Here is a 16,411-nt window from a genome sequence, read left to right on the forward strand (position 1 = left end):
AAGTGCAGGGGTGGCAGTGCTCCATGTTCTCTCTCACCACTGCCTTGGTTCCCCCAAGTGTTGTAATTTTAGATTGATTTTCCTGCTGAAAAGCTGCCTTTGACCCACTTTATTTTCTGCTGCTAAAGGAGAAGTGCTGGATAAATTGGAGTGAGCTTTTAAGGTGCTGTGGAGAAGGAGACTCTGAGCCCAGAGCCTGGTCCCAGTGCCTGGCAGCTCGTGCCTTTGCTGGGCAGGTGGGTTTAGCTTTTAGCTCTGCCTGCTCTGTATTGCAGGTGTAATTCCCCATTTTGCTGCCCCATCTGCTTCTTTTTGCCTATAAAATCTGATTGTATCTTGTTGAGCTCCTCACTCACCTGCTTTCCCTCACTGCAGCCCTTGCATTAGCATTCCCTCAGAGCCAGGGGCATCAGATTTCCAAAGAAAGAGGATGGAGCTGCAGTCAGAGCCTTCTAAAGGAGATTTGATTCTGCTGTGGCAAATCCAGCTTACCACTAGCTGTGCTGGAGGTAGGGCCCAGCATGGGCAGCACTGCTGGGCTCAGGCTGAGCTGCAGAGTTTGGGGGTTCCTAAAGGCAAGGAGCATTTCAGCACCCCAGGGCTCCCTGTGCCATCTACAGCCAGACAGGTCCCCTGAAAGGTCACACGCACTGGCACTGTGCCCTTTCTTGGACAGGCTGGTCTGGAGGGGCAAAACCAGAGTTTTGAGGCCTTTCTTTGAGTCAGGCAAACCAGGCAGGAATCTCCACAGCCCCTTCAGGCACAAACCTGCAGAGCCCTTCCCTGGACCTGCCCTTCCTCAGCCTGGCAGGGCTCTGCAGTGAGCTCTGCCCTTGTGAATATCCAGTGGAAGCAGGTTCATCATCCAGCTGGCTGCTAAAATGTGTGCTTTGTTTTGGTTTCTGATCATGATGAGGTGATCGGGCCTTGGTGCCTGTTGAAGGAAAAAGTCCTCTCCATCCAGTGCCTGCACTGAGCAGGGTAAATCTGCAATAATTGCAGGTCAGTGGTGGTTTTATGCACCACCTGGGTAGAGCTGCAAGCTGATAAATTGTATTGATAGAAATTTTATGTCAGAGAATCACAGACTGGTTTGGGCTGGGAGGGACCTTAAAGCCCATCCACTGCCACCCCTGCCATGGCAGGGACACCTTCCACTGTCCCAGGGTGCTCCAAGCCCCAATGTCCAGTAGTTTTTACTGATTTCCTTTAATTAATTCTTGATACAAAGAGCTCAAAATGGCTCTCAGGGCTTGGTGGTTTGCTTGCTGAGTGTTTTTCATGGCCTGGGGGAAGCCCTCCCCGCGCTTATTTTACAGCCCCTGATGTTTTCCATTGCAGAGGTGTTTAATGAGACCCTGCATTTACTATTGTATGGTTCCCTAGAAATCCCCACAGGGATGGCAGCCACCCCTCCTGAGCTGGGAGTGATGGGATGAAACTGGGAGAAAACAAGAGTTCTGAAGTTTATTTTCTAAAATGGAGATACTTGGTCTGAGAGGGAGGGGCAGCTGTGCCTTTGTGTCCCTTTGGAGAGATGGGGAGCAGACAGACCTTTTTCCAGGAGTGTGATCTCAGCTGTTCCCCACAGGAAGGAGGGAAATTCAGGTATTTTTGGGTGCCCCATGTGTATGGAACAGAGGGATCACCCTGTTAGAGGTGCTGGGTTAAAACAGGAGCATTTGCTGTTTTGTCCAAATCACTCATTTTGACATTTCAGAAGTTTTGGGCAAGGCCAGCATTTCCCCAGTGTGGCTGTGCCACCTCGCTGTCACCTGCAGCTCCATCACTGTCAGTGAGGCACAAGGATCCAGCCTGGGCTGGTGGCACTGGGACAGAGGGCACAGTTAACCCTTGAAGTGCCACCTTCCCTTGACCCAGCATGGCCCAGCTCCTCTCCAGTGCTGAGAGTTGGAGGTGCAAACCCAACCCCAGGTCTGTGTCACCAGAGTGCTGCTCATGGGTGAGAACAAGAGTATGGTGATGCATTTCAGCCCATATTTCAACAGGTTTTTCATGATTATCCCTGGATTTGGGTGAGCAAACCTCCTCCAGCTGCAGGGACTGGCCCAAGGTCAGTGCCAGAGCTGCCACTGCACCTCAGTTTGTATTAGTCATGGTCCCAACTTCAAATGATGCCCTGGAAGAAGGATCCTTGCTGGAATTTCAGAGAACTTCAGAGGTTTAGATGGAAACAGGAGTGTTTGAACAACACAGTGGGATTTATCCTTCCAGCAGCAGAGGCTGGAGAGCACAGGGTGGAAACACCTTCAGCTTCCTCTGGAGCTGATAAAATTGTTGCATTTGTTTTTAATTTAAGGCAGAAGTCATCTAGACTAGAACTGTATTTTTTTCCCTTTGGGAACATGAATCCTAGCAGGAAGGAGCAAAAATTTCATTAAGCAGGAAAGCAGGACTCCTGAGATTCGCAGATGAGGAAGGAGGGAGTGTTCCTGCTGTGCACAAAAGGCAGCCTGAATTTGAGGAATCATGGAAGTTTGTAAGTTTGCTATCTGCCTTGCAGTTCAAAGCCTTTAGGATTCATGACTCAGGCTTACACACACATGCCTTGTAATGATTAGATCTTTCTGGCTTTTTTTCAAGTGAAAATCAAATTTTTTCTCCTGATCACCTGACTCCAGGAGGTAGAGCTTTAAAAATGTGCTCTGCTGTCAGACTGGCAGGAATGTCAGCAAACTTGGTAACAGGCTGTTCCCATTGGGTTTGGGAAGGCTGCAAAATCCCTTTCTGTAGGAGAAGAAAAGCAGGGTGGGAAGTTATTTTAAACTTCAGCCAGCAGGGTTTAATCCCCACACTGGTGCTGTTGGATTTTCCACATCTGTTTGTTGGAATGCCAGTGAAGCTGCCACCAGGACATGTTCCTTGCAGGACTCCCTGGGCCATTCTGTCCTTCCCAGGAGCCATTTTCCCTTCTCAGGGTTTTCCCAGCACTGAAATTGGTGGCATTGGTGTCAGTAGTTGGCCCCGAGGTCCCTTTACCCCAACATGGACATTGCTCAGCAGCAGCACTTCTTTTATTTATTTATTTAATTTTAATTTATTCATTATTTATTTTTCACATAAACCACTGCTCGTGTTCATGGGGCGTTGCTCTGCCTCAGTGGACCCCAGACCTGTTCCAGAGGAGGGTGGGTTTGCTGAAAGAGAGACTTTTCTAGCCAGCTTTTGGGTTGTTTTTCTGAACAAGAGACATTTGTTTCAGTGTGCCAGGAGAGGTTTTCCATGCTGGATCCCACTGTATTTGGTGGGGTTGGATCACCAGCTCCCTATTTTCCCTCACAGTGACCCAGGGCTCAGCCAGGCTTCCTGGTGCTGATAGAAATCCTACAAAACCTCTTTTTGATCCCCCAGATTTGCAGCATCATTAACATTCTGCTAAAGAAGAGATGGGTGTGGGTTTTTTGGTGTTTTTTTGGGGGTTTTTTGTTTTTTGTTTTTTGTTTTTTTTCTTGGCCTTTACAACTCCCTGTGGGAGGGCAGAACGTGGGAGCTGCGAGAGGTGATTTAGCAGAACAGCTGCTGGTTGGGAATGCAGGGAGGGAGCAGGGGCAGGTTTGGAGGTTTTTTACTTTCCTAATTTACAGGAACGCTGCCCTTTACAATCTGTGCAAAGCCCAGTTTAAACTGAATAATGGGGAAGCAGGAAACACTATTAACATTGAAAGGAAGCCTGAAGATCAGGTTAATGATGCTGCCTGGTTTGCTTGTACTCTGTGTGTGGACAGTTCCACTGCTCACAGGAAAATCTATTTTTAGTTTGAAAGTCCCCAGGATTTGGGGACTTCAAACACTGAGGAGAGAAGCTGCTTCATTTCCATCACAGCTGAGGTGGTCTGTGAAAGACAGGGGTATTTCTGTCAGCTCTAAGCTTTATTTAATGTTTGTTTACAAACTACCTCTAGCCCAGTTTGAGTCAATCAGAGTTATTTTAAGCAGGTTTTGTGGGAAAAGGTAACAGAAGGAGCCCTTGATCCGTCTGGTGTGTGCAGAGCACAGGCTGGTTCAGACACACAGGGGAGAGGAGGAATTTGCAATTTCTGTGGATGTTTTTTATTTGATATTGGAAGGAAGCTTCAGTGTGCTGAGAGCGCACTTTTTCACCGCTTTTGGTAATTTTCAATGCCCAGTGCACCTGTCCAAAGCTGCCCTCAGCCCCCAGGTTTAGGGGACTTGCTCAGGGGTGTCCATTCTTTGTGCTTTGGGGATGCCATGGTTTGGGGATCCCAGTGCTGAGATGTGGGATTTGCCTGAGCCAGGAAGGCTGTCCCTGTGAGCTGATGAGGAAAGCTGCTGAGAAATGGAATCAGGGCTCCTTCAGACCCCTGGCCTGTCAGGTTACAGAGCTCCAGAAAAACAGCCCAGAGCTGATGTGCACTTCAGAGATCTCTGAACCAGCCACATCTCCGCCTGGAATCAGTCCCCGGGGAAGGGCTTACCCCTGCTCACAGAGGATCTTGTGTTCAGAGGGACCCCAGCTGGGGGTGGCAGGAGCTGGGACAGTGTGCTTGCCACCAGCACTGCAGTTTTCCTCAGGCTGCCCTGTCTCACTCGTGTCTGTCTCAGTCGGGAGCTCTTGGCAGCATTCATTCATTCATTCATTCAGGGGGATTTTACATTTGGGGTCAAAGCAGCCAGCCCTGGCAATCCCCAGGAGATGGGGAGTGTGTGGGGAGCTTTTGGGGCTGGCTGCACCAGTATGGAACTGGGCACTGTGGGCTGGGAGCTCTGTGCACAGCCCATGGGCCAAGGAAGGGAGGATCCAACATCTCCCAGAGCCGTGCAGCCCTGAGCCAGCCCGCTGATCTGTGCTGGAATAATCCCTGTGCCGTGCCTCTGTCCTGCAGCTATGGGTGAACCAGGAGGATGGCGTGGAGGAGGGAACCAGCGAGGTGCAGAACGGCCACCTGGACCCCAGCGCCGACTGCCTGTGCCTGGGCAGGACCGTGCAGAACCGCGACCAGATGAGAGCCAACGTCATCAACGAGATCATGAGCACCGAGCGCCACTACATCAAACACCTCAAGGACATCTGTGAGGTACCTGGGCTGGGAGCAGGACATGGGGGCTGGGAGCAGGACATGGGGGCTGGCCTGGCTCTGTTCCTACTGCATCAAACACCTCAAGGACGTCTGTGAGGTACCTGGGGCTGGCTCACCTGGGGGCTGGCCTGTCTCTGTCCCAGCTACATCAAACACCTCAGGACATCTGTGGGGTACCTGGGGCTGGCACACCTGCCCATGGTGGGGGACTGGCAAGGGTTGAGCCTGAGTTTGTCCCTGGGTGATTTGGGAACAGGCTGAAGTGTGTGAGGCCTGTGTCTAATGGAGGAGCAGCATCTGTCAATATGTATTGACAGTTCTGAGAATTTCCTGCTGGATCTGATAATTCCTTTAGTTTGTATTAACCAAAAGTGCAATTTCCTGACCTTTATTCCATAGCTCTTTGACTAAAACATGATGAGGTTGAGATCCTTCAAGCAGCCCTCTTAATTAAAAACCAATGCCATCTACTTTTGAACTTGTGATTGAGGAAATTAGGTTGTAATTAAACCAATCAGTTACCCATGTCATCTGTGCCTTTCATGTCGGGTTCACAATTTTCCCTGGCTCAGGATGGCCCCCGTTTACCTTTTTTGTGGGGAGACTGAGGGCAAAACGTTTCCACCCTGGGAAATGAAGAAGGGACCCAGAAAGCAATGGACTTTAGTGACTGACCCCACAAATTCCCAACTTGGTTCTTGTTCATTAGGTTACAATTAACCTCTGCAACCCCCTAAGTTCAGGATTAGTGCCCTGAGCTGAGCCCAAAGTGCAGAGCCTGTGGTGCTGGGAAGGGGAGCACGTGGCTGTGCCAGAGAGGTTGGGCACTGTGTGTAGAGATGTCCTTATCACTGGGAGGCAGAAGTTTGTTAGCCCTGAATCAAAGTCTGGGGATGGCTTTCAGCTCATCCCTCGCAATGTTTAGTATTTAGTGAGCCTGTGCCCAGTCAGTGTGTTGAAGTCCCTTGGGAACTGTGCTTAGAGTAATGTCTTCCTCCCTTCATCCTTGCTGCTTTTCTCCCAGCAAGGCAGAGCAGTCATCCAAAAAGCATCTATGACAGTTTTCAAATATGGAAGAGCCTTGGGATTTCAATTTGGAAACAAATGAGCTTAATTTCAATGTGCTATTTTGGTCAGAGAGCTTTGCATTGGAGAAGGGAAGACTGCAGACACTTCTCCACATGTTGTTTCTTTTCCTTTCTTTTCAGTCGAAAATAAACCTTAACTTACATCTCCAGCCATGTCACCATGTTTCTGCCAATTGGGATACTCAGGAGGTGCAGGCAGGTTCAGCTGCAGTGAGGGAACACTGATTTACTGCCCTTAATGATGTATCCCAGACAGGAGAGATCCAGAAAGCTCTCTCTTTGCTCTGTGTGATGCAGGCTGGGTTTGAGGGGATAAATCTTACCTGCAGGTAGAGCACTAGGAAATGATTCAGCTAAGCAGGGAGGAGGACTGAAATGGGCATTCTCATCTGTGCAATGATGGGCTGTGCCTTGCTGGAGAGAGGCTCATTATGCTCAGTTTAATCCCAGCAATCCCTTTGCTGGGGGGGCTGGCACAGTGGGATGTGAGTGGGGCTGAACTGGGAGAGCTGGGCTGGACTGACTGGGAGAGCCTGGGCTAGACTGGGAGAAATGGGCTAGACTGACTGGGAGAGCTGGGGCTGGACTGGGAGAGCTGGGGCTGGACTGGGAGAGCTGGGCTGAACTGGGCTGGACTGACTGGGAGAGCTGGGCTGGACTGACTGGGAGAACTGGGCTGAACTGGGAGAGCTGGGCTGGACTGACTGGGAGAACTGGGCTGAACTGGGAGAGCTGGGCTGGACTGACTGGGAGAGCTGGGCTGGACTGACTGGGAGAGCTGGGCTGGACTGGGCTCCCCATTCCCCTGGTGGGGTGGGCAGGGTTGTTGTTTGTGCCACAGCATGAGCAGACAGCCCGGGATGAGCTGCTCTGACAGTGGCTCATTCCCCTCTTCCCTGGGCTCTATATTTTAGGGTGCTCAGAAGGACAAAGGATGTGAGGTGTGAGAGGGGATGGCAGAGCAGCTGTGGCTGGGCTGAGCCTGGTTTAGTGCTGAGTTTAGCAGTGTGTGGTTATTTTTTCTGAGCTGCAGTGAATAACAAGTCCTGACACCAGGGAGGCACCTGAGGATGGGAGGTCATTCCTGGATAGTGGTGCTCCCCATTGCTCCCTTCTGCTTCACGATGTATTTCCACTCCTTGCTCGTGTGTCATTGCACACCCTGCTACTACTCCCAATACCCATGGCACGAGTCTGGCCAGGCAGGGAGCTCAGGAGCTGGCCAGCACCAGGATGAAAATCCCCCGTGCCAGCCAAGGCCTGTGGGAAGCAGCTGGATTGGAGGGAATTCCTCACCACAGCAAAGCCCCACTGCTCCCATGGCTTGCTGTGGACCAGTATGCCAGTCCTGGCTGCCTGTGACCAGCTCTGGCTCTGGTTTGCCTTTCCAGTTCAAACAGTCTGAGCTTTGCTCTTGTGCTGGTTCTGGCTGTGTGCCCTGCAGCACCTCCCTCCCTGCACAGGGAGCACTGGTTTGGGCATGGTACCAGGGACTGGGACAGCCCAACTGGCTCAGGGAGGAAAAAGTCTGGAATATCCTCACAGCTGCCTTTGAAATTCCAGCCTGCAGCCACCTTCTTCTCTCCTTCACCCTGATGTCAGCCAGACAAGAAGGCTGGATGGATGGATGGATGGATGGATGGATAATGGATGGATGGATGGATGGATGGATGGATGGATGGATGGATGGACCACCTCTCCTGGCTGTCTCTAAGCCCCCTGTGGGGTGAAGAAAACTTAGCACTTAACCTCCTGCAAATCCTGCCCATTGTTCAGGGACTACATGGAAAAGTACTTTAAAGACAGTTTGGCAGCTATTTTTAGGTATTCATTGAGCAAAACACTCTCCAACATCTGCTCATCAGTCAGCTATCCCTTCTCTGAGCAAACCTGACGGGATGAGCAGAAGGAAGATGACATTGTTTTATGTAACAGAAGTAAATTTACTGGAAAAACTCTGCAGCAGCCTCCTCTGCTGCGTGTTATGGATGAATCTTCAGTCTCCTTTTCCTGCCTTGTGCTGGAAACCACCTTCAAACGCACAGAGAGGATGAGGCTTGGGAACTCCTCGCATTCCTTTATTCTCTCTGTGCTTTCAGAGGTGCCTGCACAGAAATGTGCTGCTTCAGCTCCTCCAGACACGTGATTCCAGAGAAATGATGAAGCAGCACAGGGAGGGTGGGAATAGTGAGGATGGGAATCACAGCCAATGGCAGTCCTGGGGCTGGGACACATTCCTGTGTTCGGGAGGGGAGGGATGTCACAAAGCACAGTGAGGGGACACTGCCCCATGGGCACAGGGAGGGCTTTTTCCTCACTTTTTCATTGGCTTTTTCCTGGCCTTTTCCTTGTTTTTGGTTTTTTTTTTTGGGTTTTTTTTTGGTTTTTTTTTTTTGTTTTTTTGTTGTTTTTTTTTTTGTTTTGTTTTGGTTTGGTTTGGGTTTTTTGGTTTTTTTTTTTTTTGTGTGTGTGTGGTTTTTTTTTGTTTGTTTGTTTTTTTGTTTGTTTGTTTGTTTTTTGGGTTTTTTTGGTTGGGTTTTTTTGGTTTTTTTTTGGTTTTTTTTGTTTTTTTTTTCCCCCCCAGGCTGTCCTGAGGTCAGGTAAACAGGAAAATCTGCATGGAGAGATGCTCTGTGTCATTTCTCCCCAGTTTGGATTTCAGTTTGCCCTGTGACCATCCCACAGTGTGGGAAGCAGCCTGCTCCCATTTCTTATGGCCTTGGAAAATCAGAGGGGGAAACCCAGGGAAATGAGTCATCAAGGAGCTCCTGGGGGAAGAGAGACCTAGATTAGGAAGTGTAGAAGGTGTTCCATAACCCAAAGTTCTCAGCTGAAACCAGGCTGTCCTGAGATCAGATAAACAGGAAAATCTGCATGGAGAGATGCTCTGTGTCATTTCTCCCCAGTTTGGATTTCAGTTTGCCCTGTGACCATCCCACAGTGTGGGAAGCAGCCTGCTCCCATTTCTTATGGCCTTGGAAAATCAGAGGGGGAAACCCAGGGAAATGAGTCATCAAGGAGCTCCTGGGGGAAGAGAGACCTAGATTAGGAAGTGTAGAAGGTGTTCCATAACCCAAAGTTCTCAGCTGAAAAAGCCAGGAAATTCAGGGTGATGGCATCCTCCGAGCTGAGCTGCACGTGGCAGAGGTTGGGTCCAGGCCAGGTCGGCCAAAGTTGCATTTCTCACTCATGTTTGAAGTTCTCCCTGCCAGGAACCACATGGTGAGGCCGAAGGACAGTTCATTGCAGGGTTCAAATGTTCATTGTGGCCCAGCAGCTGCATGTCACCAGCTGGCAGTGTGACTAAGCATCCTGAGTTCCCAAATTTAGCCATTCCACTGGAGCTGCTGGCATTTTCTTCCCTTCATTTTTTCCCCTTCCTCTATAATAAAGGCAGGCAAAGTAAGCAAAGGCACCTCTTGATGACCCCTATGTTGTTTCCTTCCAGTCAGGACGCTGCAAAATGGACCAGGCCAGTTGGAACATCTGAGATTTGGCGTTGTAAAGTTTCTAGTCTAAATCATTCTGGTTGGACTTGGTGATTCTAAAGATCTTTTCCAGCATTAACAATTCTGTGATTTGGTGATGATCATCCTGACAGGTGAAGTGTGGGAGGATGAGGGGATTTGCTCAGAACCTTTCCACCCTCCAGCACATCAGCTGCAGACTTGTTGGGGGTGCACTCCATCCCCTCATCCAGGTGGTTGATAAAGATGTTAAACAGAACTTGATATTGGTATTAAGCAGCTTCCTTCTCCTGATTACTGGGCTGAAAGGAGAAATCACAGCAGGCTCAAACAGCCCTTCACATCTTTCTGTGGAAGCTGTGCCACTGGAAGGACAGGGAAGCAGCAGTGCTTGTAGGAGAGGGGTATGAGGTGTTGGGGGCAGTGGGGTTTGCACGAGCAGGCACCCAGCATTGAGTACCCCTCCTTGGGGCTGTCCCCTGGTGTTGCTGCTCTCTGCAAATCCTTCTTTCTCACTCTCACAGGGTTACTTAAAGCAGTGCCGGAAGAGGAGGGACATGTTCAGTGACGAGCAGCTGAAAATCATCTTTGGGAACATTGAAGACATCTACAGATTTCAGATGGGGTTTGTGCGGGACCTGGAGAAGCAGTACAACAACGAGGACCCCCATCTGAGTGAGATCGGACCGTGCTTCCTGGAACACGTGAGTCCATGGCCACTGTCCCTCCAGGCCTGGGCTGGGGAGGGAGAGGAAAACTCCAAAGGCAGCAACCTCTTCTGGTAGCAGATCAGGGACTGCTCCAGGGGTCTCCGTGTGCTTTGGGAGATGCAGAGGAGGGAGAACTTGGATATGCAGTTGGATAGCCCCCAGTACATCTAGTCACGTGGATGAGAAGATACTAGAGGATTTTGCCTAGCCCATCCTACTGTCCCATAAACCACCTCCTGCAGGACCTGATAAATTGGCCAGTGTTGTAAATGTGGCAGGAAATGTCAAACAAATGCCAGCCCTGGAGCTGGAGGCTTTCCTGGAGGGAGAGTGGAGCAGGGTATCAGAGCTCACAGGTGCTGCAGCTCCTGTGCTGTGTCAGGGCAACAGTTCACTGCTTGTCAGGGAAACTCCTGATAAACATTCCTGAAACTTCAGCAGGACATCCCTATAGAGTTTCACAGCATCTTTTAAACATCCCTGGGTCTCTCATTGGGGTTTCCTCTGAGAAGGTGCATGAGGTGTTAACATGGCTGGTTCTTATCAGATCCTGCAAAAAGCAGCATCACATTCCACCTCTGCGCTGGGAAGATGTAGGAAATCTTGCTGAGAATCAGTAACTCGGATGTCATGACTTGAGGCTGTGCTGTCAATTCATTGATAGTGACAATAGCAAGAATTGCTGCTGCGATTTGGAGGAAGATCTGACACTTGCCTGTCACCAGACAGGGGCTGAGAGCTGGCTGATAAACTCCTGATAAATTGTCCCTGCTTAGCCATTTGGGAAATGGCAGGGTGAGGATGTTTAAGATCCTGTTTAGAGGTGTCCGAAGCATCTTGTTCCTCATTTTCTTCAGGAAGAGAGAGCTGTCAGTGCGTGGCTGGGTCAGCTGTGGGGATGGGAAGGACACTGGATCCCTGTTCCCAGAGAAGCAGCTTGTTTGGACCCTCAGGGACTGAGAAGTAATTGCTGAGCAGGCGTGTCTAAATAGAATCTGTCCTTTTTTCAGAAGGCATTGACCACAGCTTGGTGGAACTGGCTGCTTTGCAACACCTGACTTTGACCTGGGCTGTCTCAGAGTTAATTTGTGATGCTGGGCTGTGCCCATCTCCTTCCCAGTGAAATCTTCCTCTGCCCTTTCATTGCTTTGTCTGCATGGCCCAGATGAATCAAGCCCAAGTTAAAGGTGACAGTCTGTGGTCAGTGAAGGTAGAAAAAGGACATTCCAACAAAATAGACACCAGAAAACTTGTTAGACCAGTTCAAAAGGTGGAGGAGCACGTGTAAGTGGGTTTTTTGTTAGTTTTTAGTGTTTACTGGGGCTCTGTTCCTGGGGAAATCCATGCAGTACCTTGGGTTCCCCATTGGTAAAGGGAATTTTACCCAGCCCCCAAAGACTTGTCAGGTGCTTCAGGCTCTTTCAGGAAAGAGTTCTAGAAATAACAAGGTTGTCCTCTTGTCTTGCCAAAAGCCAGAGCTCTCCTGGGTTGTGCCTTTCAAACCCTCCCTGTATAATTTGAAGCTGAGAACAAGCACAGCTCTGTGCATAGCTCACATTAACACACCTGTACCTGCAGGGACTTCGGCCTTGTGTCAGAGTGCAGGTCCCTCTCTGCAGTTCCTCCTTTCCCAGCACCCCTTCCAAACAGGAGGAGCACTGTAGGATCTGTCCTTCCTCCTGCTTGGGCTGTGCTTTCTTGGAAATCCAGACTGGTTTGGGTTGGAAGGCTGGATTAGGAAGATCATTTTGTTCCAGACCCTGCTGTGGGCAGGACACCTTTATAGATTTATGAGACTCCAAGCTCATCCTTGAACACTTCCAGGGATGGGGCAGCCACAGGTTCTCTGGGAATTCCATCCCTGGGCTTCCCCACCCTCCCAGGAGGAACTTTTCCCAGTATCCCTGTTGTGGTGGGCATTGTTCAGACTGCTGTGACCTTCCTAAAGAAGCATCCTGCAAAAGACACCTGTGGGGCACAGGCACGTCTGTGCCCAGGCCGGGTGATTTCAGCTCTTCTGGGACCTGGGCAATGCAGAAGGAGAGACAGGGTCTTCGTGTGGGGTTCCAAGGAGAGCTCTATTGTGCTCCTTCCTTGAAGGGTTCAGTGATGAAGGAGACCCTCGGGCAGGGAAAGCAGGGGTTTATATAGGGATCTTGAGGGGCAGGGCAGAACACCAGGGCCAGTGGGATAAATTGAGTCTGCATGTCACAGCAAGGAGAAGCCTTTTTCTCACCCTAACAATGAGGCTGTCTCCTGAAGGATTGTCCCTCCAGGGGAGAGCTGTGGGTTTTTTCCCTGTTGGCCCACCAGCCCCCACAGATCCCATGGAACCCTGCCCCTCCCAGCCCTGGCGTGGCGTTGATCAGCCGGGTCTCTGCCTGACCCGTCCTCCTCCTTCTGCCCTCACAGCAAGATGGCTTCTGGATCTATTCTGAGTACTGTAACAACCACCTGGATGCGTGCATGGAGCTCTCCAAGCTGATGAAGGACAGCAGGTACCAGCACTTCTTCGAGGCGTGCCGCCTGCTGCAGCAGATGATCGACATTGCCATCGACGGCTTCCTGCTGACGCCCGTGCAGAAGATCTGCAAGTACCCCCTGCAGCTGGCAGAGCTGCTCAAGTACACGGCCCAGGAGCACAGGTACTCAGCAGGCATGGGGTCAGGGCTGCTTCCCAGCAGGGCCTGGGGGTTTCTGTCCAGTGCTCCTTCCCACCCAAGGGCTGGGGTTTTCTCTCCAGGGCTCCTTTCCTACACAGGGGTTGGGGGTTTCTGTCCAGTGCTCCTTCCCAACAGAGCTTGGGGTTTCCTTCCCAGGGCTCCTTCCTTCCCAGGGCTTGGGGTTTTCTGTCCACTGCTCCATCCCCCCAGGGCATGGGGTTTTTTGTCCACTCTTGTCCCTGTGACATCCTGCATAAACAGGAGCAGGACAAAGGGTTAGCAGACAGTTCAGTCTCCTCAAAGCAGCAATTCTCGATGGAGACACACTCAGCTCTGTTCTAATCAGACATGTGAACTAATTACCCTTGGATGTACTTTCTGATGCTACTAGTTACACTAGAAGAATTACCTAATTAGCATTCATTGGTCTGAGAGACTCCTTCCCTGCTCCTGGGGAGACCCTGGGCACACAGTGAGTACAGGGCCAGGGTCTGCAGCTGGAGCCTGATGTGGGGAGAGCTCCAAACCTGCTCAGCTTTTCAGTCCAGTCCCATCTCTGGTTTTGCCATGGAGTTCACGTTCAGAGGAGCACCTGCAGTTTGATTGCTTCCCAAAAATTCCAGGATCTCTTTTGCTGCTGCTGAGGACAATCAGCCTGGCTGCCTGACAGTGGGAATCAGGAGCAGTGCCCTGTGATACCACTTGGGATTTACTGCTGTGAAAATAAGGTGAAAGAAAAATCAGGCCCTGTAAGAGCAGTTTTGTTCCTGCCCTGCCAATTTTCTTACTTTTTCTAAAACCCATTTTAAAGCAAGTGAGAACAGAAAAGACCAGTGATGTTTCAGAAACTTCTGCAAGTGTTTGATGCCTTGTTTTTCCCAGGCCCAGAGCAGAAGTGTTGTGGGAGCAGAGATGCATTGATCTGCTTCGACCTGACCCACAAATCTGAGTGACTCAGGATAGCCAAATGCCCCAAATCACCAATTTGGACAAGCCTTTGGCTTCAGATCCAATTCCTGCTTTTCCAAAGAGCAAGTCAAACTTGGAATGGGCTTGTGGGAACCTCGGGGTATCAGAAAGCAGAGCTGGGATCCCACAGGCTGTGGGTTTTCCCTTCAGCAGCCACAGGAGGACCCACAGCACTGGCTGGGAGCTCAGATGTGGCTTCCCAGCAGGAGGGTGTTTAAAATGACCCTCTGTGAGTTATTTGGAAGCCACAGCAAAGGGGATGTGGGCAGTGTGATAACACCAGGGTTGGGTTATTTTGGGAGCACATTCCTGTTCCCTTTGGGATGTTCTAAACTCACCATGTTTGTAAGGAATCACACAGAATCGTGTTCTGAGGAACCTTGGGAGCTCTCCTGTGGTCAGCAGCACTTGGCTGACTCAGCCTGAGGGCTCTGTGGCACTGGATTGCCATGGACACTCATTTCTCCTGTTCCTCTGTGCTCTGGGAAGGGAAGGCAGCGTGAGGTCTGCTCACCTTGCATTAGGAGAAGTAACCCCTGAAGCTCTGACAGCACAGGGAGGAAACCCGTGGCTGCACAGTGGTGCCATATCCCAGCCCTGGAGTGAGGCAAAACATGGGAAAACACAGGATTGCCAGGGAAAGCAGGGATGTGAGCTTCGTGTGACAGAGGAACATGCTCCTCTTTTTCTTTTTTCCTTCCTTTTCACTGCCACCACACCTGCAGAGCTGTGGATTTTCCCTGCACCAGGTCAGGACAATGCTGAAACCAGAATCCAGACCGTGCTCCCCAGAGGTAGCACGTGATGCTTGGCAAGGATCTAGACTTGGATTCTGATGGAGCACTGGGAAGTGGCCACTGCAGCCTCAATAGAATTGACAAATCATTTATTTACCTTCATCTCATGGTTAATGGGATCCTGTTATTACCTCATGGCCAAATTCTCTGCTCCATTTGTTTTTTCCTTCTAAGTTTTTGCCAGCTCTGCCACAGACCTGGGCTGGGAGCCCAAAAAGTTCAGTCCTGAGCCTTTTCTTCATTACAGCATGACAGGAAAACATTGCTGGGGTTTTCTCCCTGGAATTAGGGAATTAGCATTCCCAAGATGAAGGGCTGGCACCGTCCCACTCTGCATGGAGGCAGAATGGAGGTGAGCTCAGAGCCTGCCTCGCTCCCTCCCTGTCTGTCTTCAGCCTGGTTCCTTTGAATTTTTCACAAAGCCACATCTGTTCACCTCTTAAAGATCTACTCCAGCTTAATATTAATTAAACATAGGAAGGTCCTAAGTGCAGCTTGCTGGAATCCTGAGCATTCCCAGAGCAGAAGGGAGCTGAAGTTGGGAATGCAGGAACACTTTTACATGAGGAGACTCTGCCAGGGAGTTCCCTCCCTCCTGAGCATGAGCATCACTGCTGGGAGATCATTGGTGACTGTCTGTAAACCCTGCACCTCTCCAGATCCTTCCTGGCTGTAGGGACTTCCCTGTTTCCCTATAGAATTCACGGATGTTTCCCAGGTCACCCTGATGTCCCCCTGGCACTGCTCCTTTCCTGCCTGACACAACCAACACTCCTTCACACAGATGCCCACACAAAGGGAGGCACATGAATTTGTTCATTGTGTAGCACGATCCCTTCCATCCCTGGAAGTGTCCAAGGCGGGGTTGGATGGGACTTGGAGCACCCTGGGACATTGGAAGGTTTCCTGCCCATGGCAGGGGGTGGAGCTGGATGGGCTTTAAGGTCCCTCCCCACCCAGACCTCTCTGTTATGGTTATATCAGGCAGCCCATCCTCTATTTTCCTTTATTTTGCTGAAGGCCCAGTCCTGCTCTCCTGGAATTTGTGGCATTGCTTTTAACCACACCTAGAATTTTGACATAAGAATTTAAGAAAAAATGAAAACTCAGCTCAAGATTTCGTCTGAGCAAGGATGCCAAAAGAGCAAATACTATTTTTTGTATATCACAGTGTGTTTCTTAGTATTTATCCTGTTGGGAACACATGGAGAGGAGATCTAATTCCCAGTATTCACCCCTCTTTTAGCTGTCACCAGCACAATCCTTAGCAATAATCAATAAAGCCATTCCCCCTGCAGCTGCCCAAGATGGCAGTTTTTCTCATTAGTCAGCAATCAATAGCAGCCCTTAAGTTAATAATACATTGTGGTGGTGTTGTGGCAGCTGGCCTTGCCTGTCTTCCCAATGGAAATGAAAGTTACAGCTCCTTGGAATGGAAAAGCAGGCACAGGGCAAGGAATCAATGGCATTGATTTCAGCATCACTTTTTGAAAAGACTGATCATCATCCTCAGTGGCCCTGGCAGGAGCCTGTTCTCACTCTGTGTTACTGCACTCACAGGGCCATGCAGGGTCAAAGAAACCAGTTGCTTGATTTGCTCACCTGAAATCTGCAGTGAGAGTGAATTCCACGGGGTGACTGCTCTGGGAGTGGCTTG

At 50.2% G+C, this 16,411-nt stretch overlaps 1 protein-coding gene across 2 annotated transcripts in view; it reads left to right on the forward strand.

Annotated features, from left to right (window-relative positions):
* The window catches only part of ARHGEF9 (Cdc42 guanine nucleotide exchange factor 9), a 191,102-nt gene that overhangs the window by 136,717 nt on the left and 37,974 nt on the right, over window positions 1–16,411 (forward strand). For both annotated transcript variants that reach the window (XM_041424416.1, XM_041424415.1), the window contains exons 6-8: window positions 4,866–5,057; window positions 10,140–10,319; window positions 12,738–12,970. In XM_041424416.1, the coding sequence (XP_041280350.1) occupies window positions 4,866–5,057; window positions 10,140–10,319; window positions 12,738–12,970 (605 nt within the window). The remainder of the gene's footprint in view (window positions 1–4,865; window positions 5,058–10,139; window positions 10,320–12,737; window positions 12,971–16,411) is intronic.

The sequence above is a fragment of the Onychostruthus taczanowskii genome, unplaced genomic scaffold (genome assembly GCF_017590055.1).
Source record: "Onychostruthus taczanowskii isolate IOZ18803 unplaced genomic scaffold, ASM1759005v1 scaffold81, whole genome shotgun sequence".
NCBI classification, from domain to species: Eukaryota; Metazoa; Chordata; class Aves; order Passeriformes; family Passeridae; genus Onychostruthus; species Onychostruthus taczanowskii.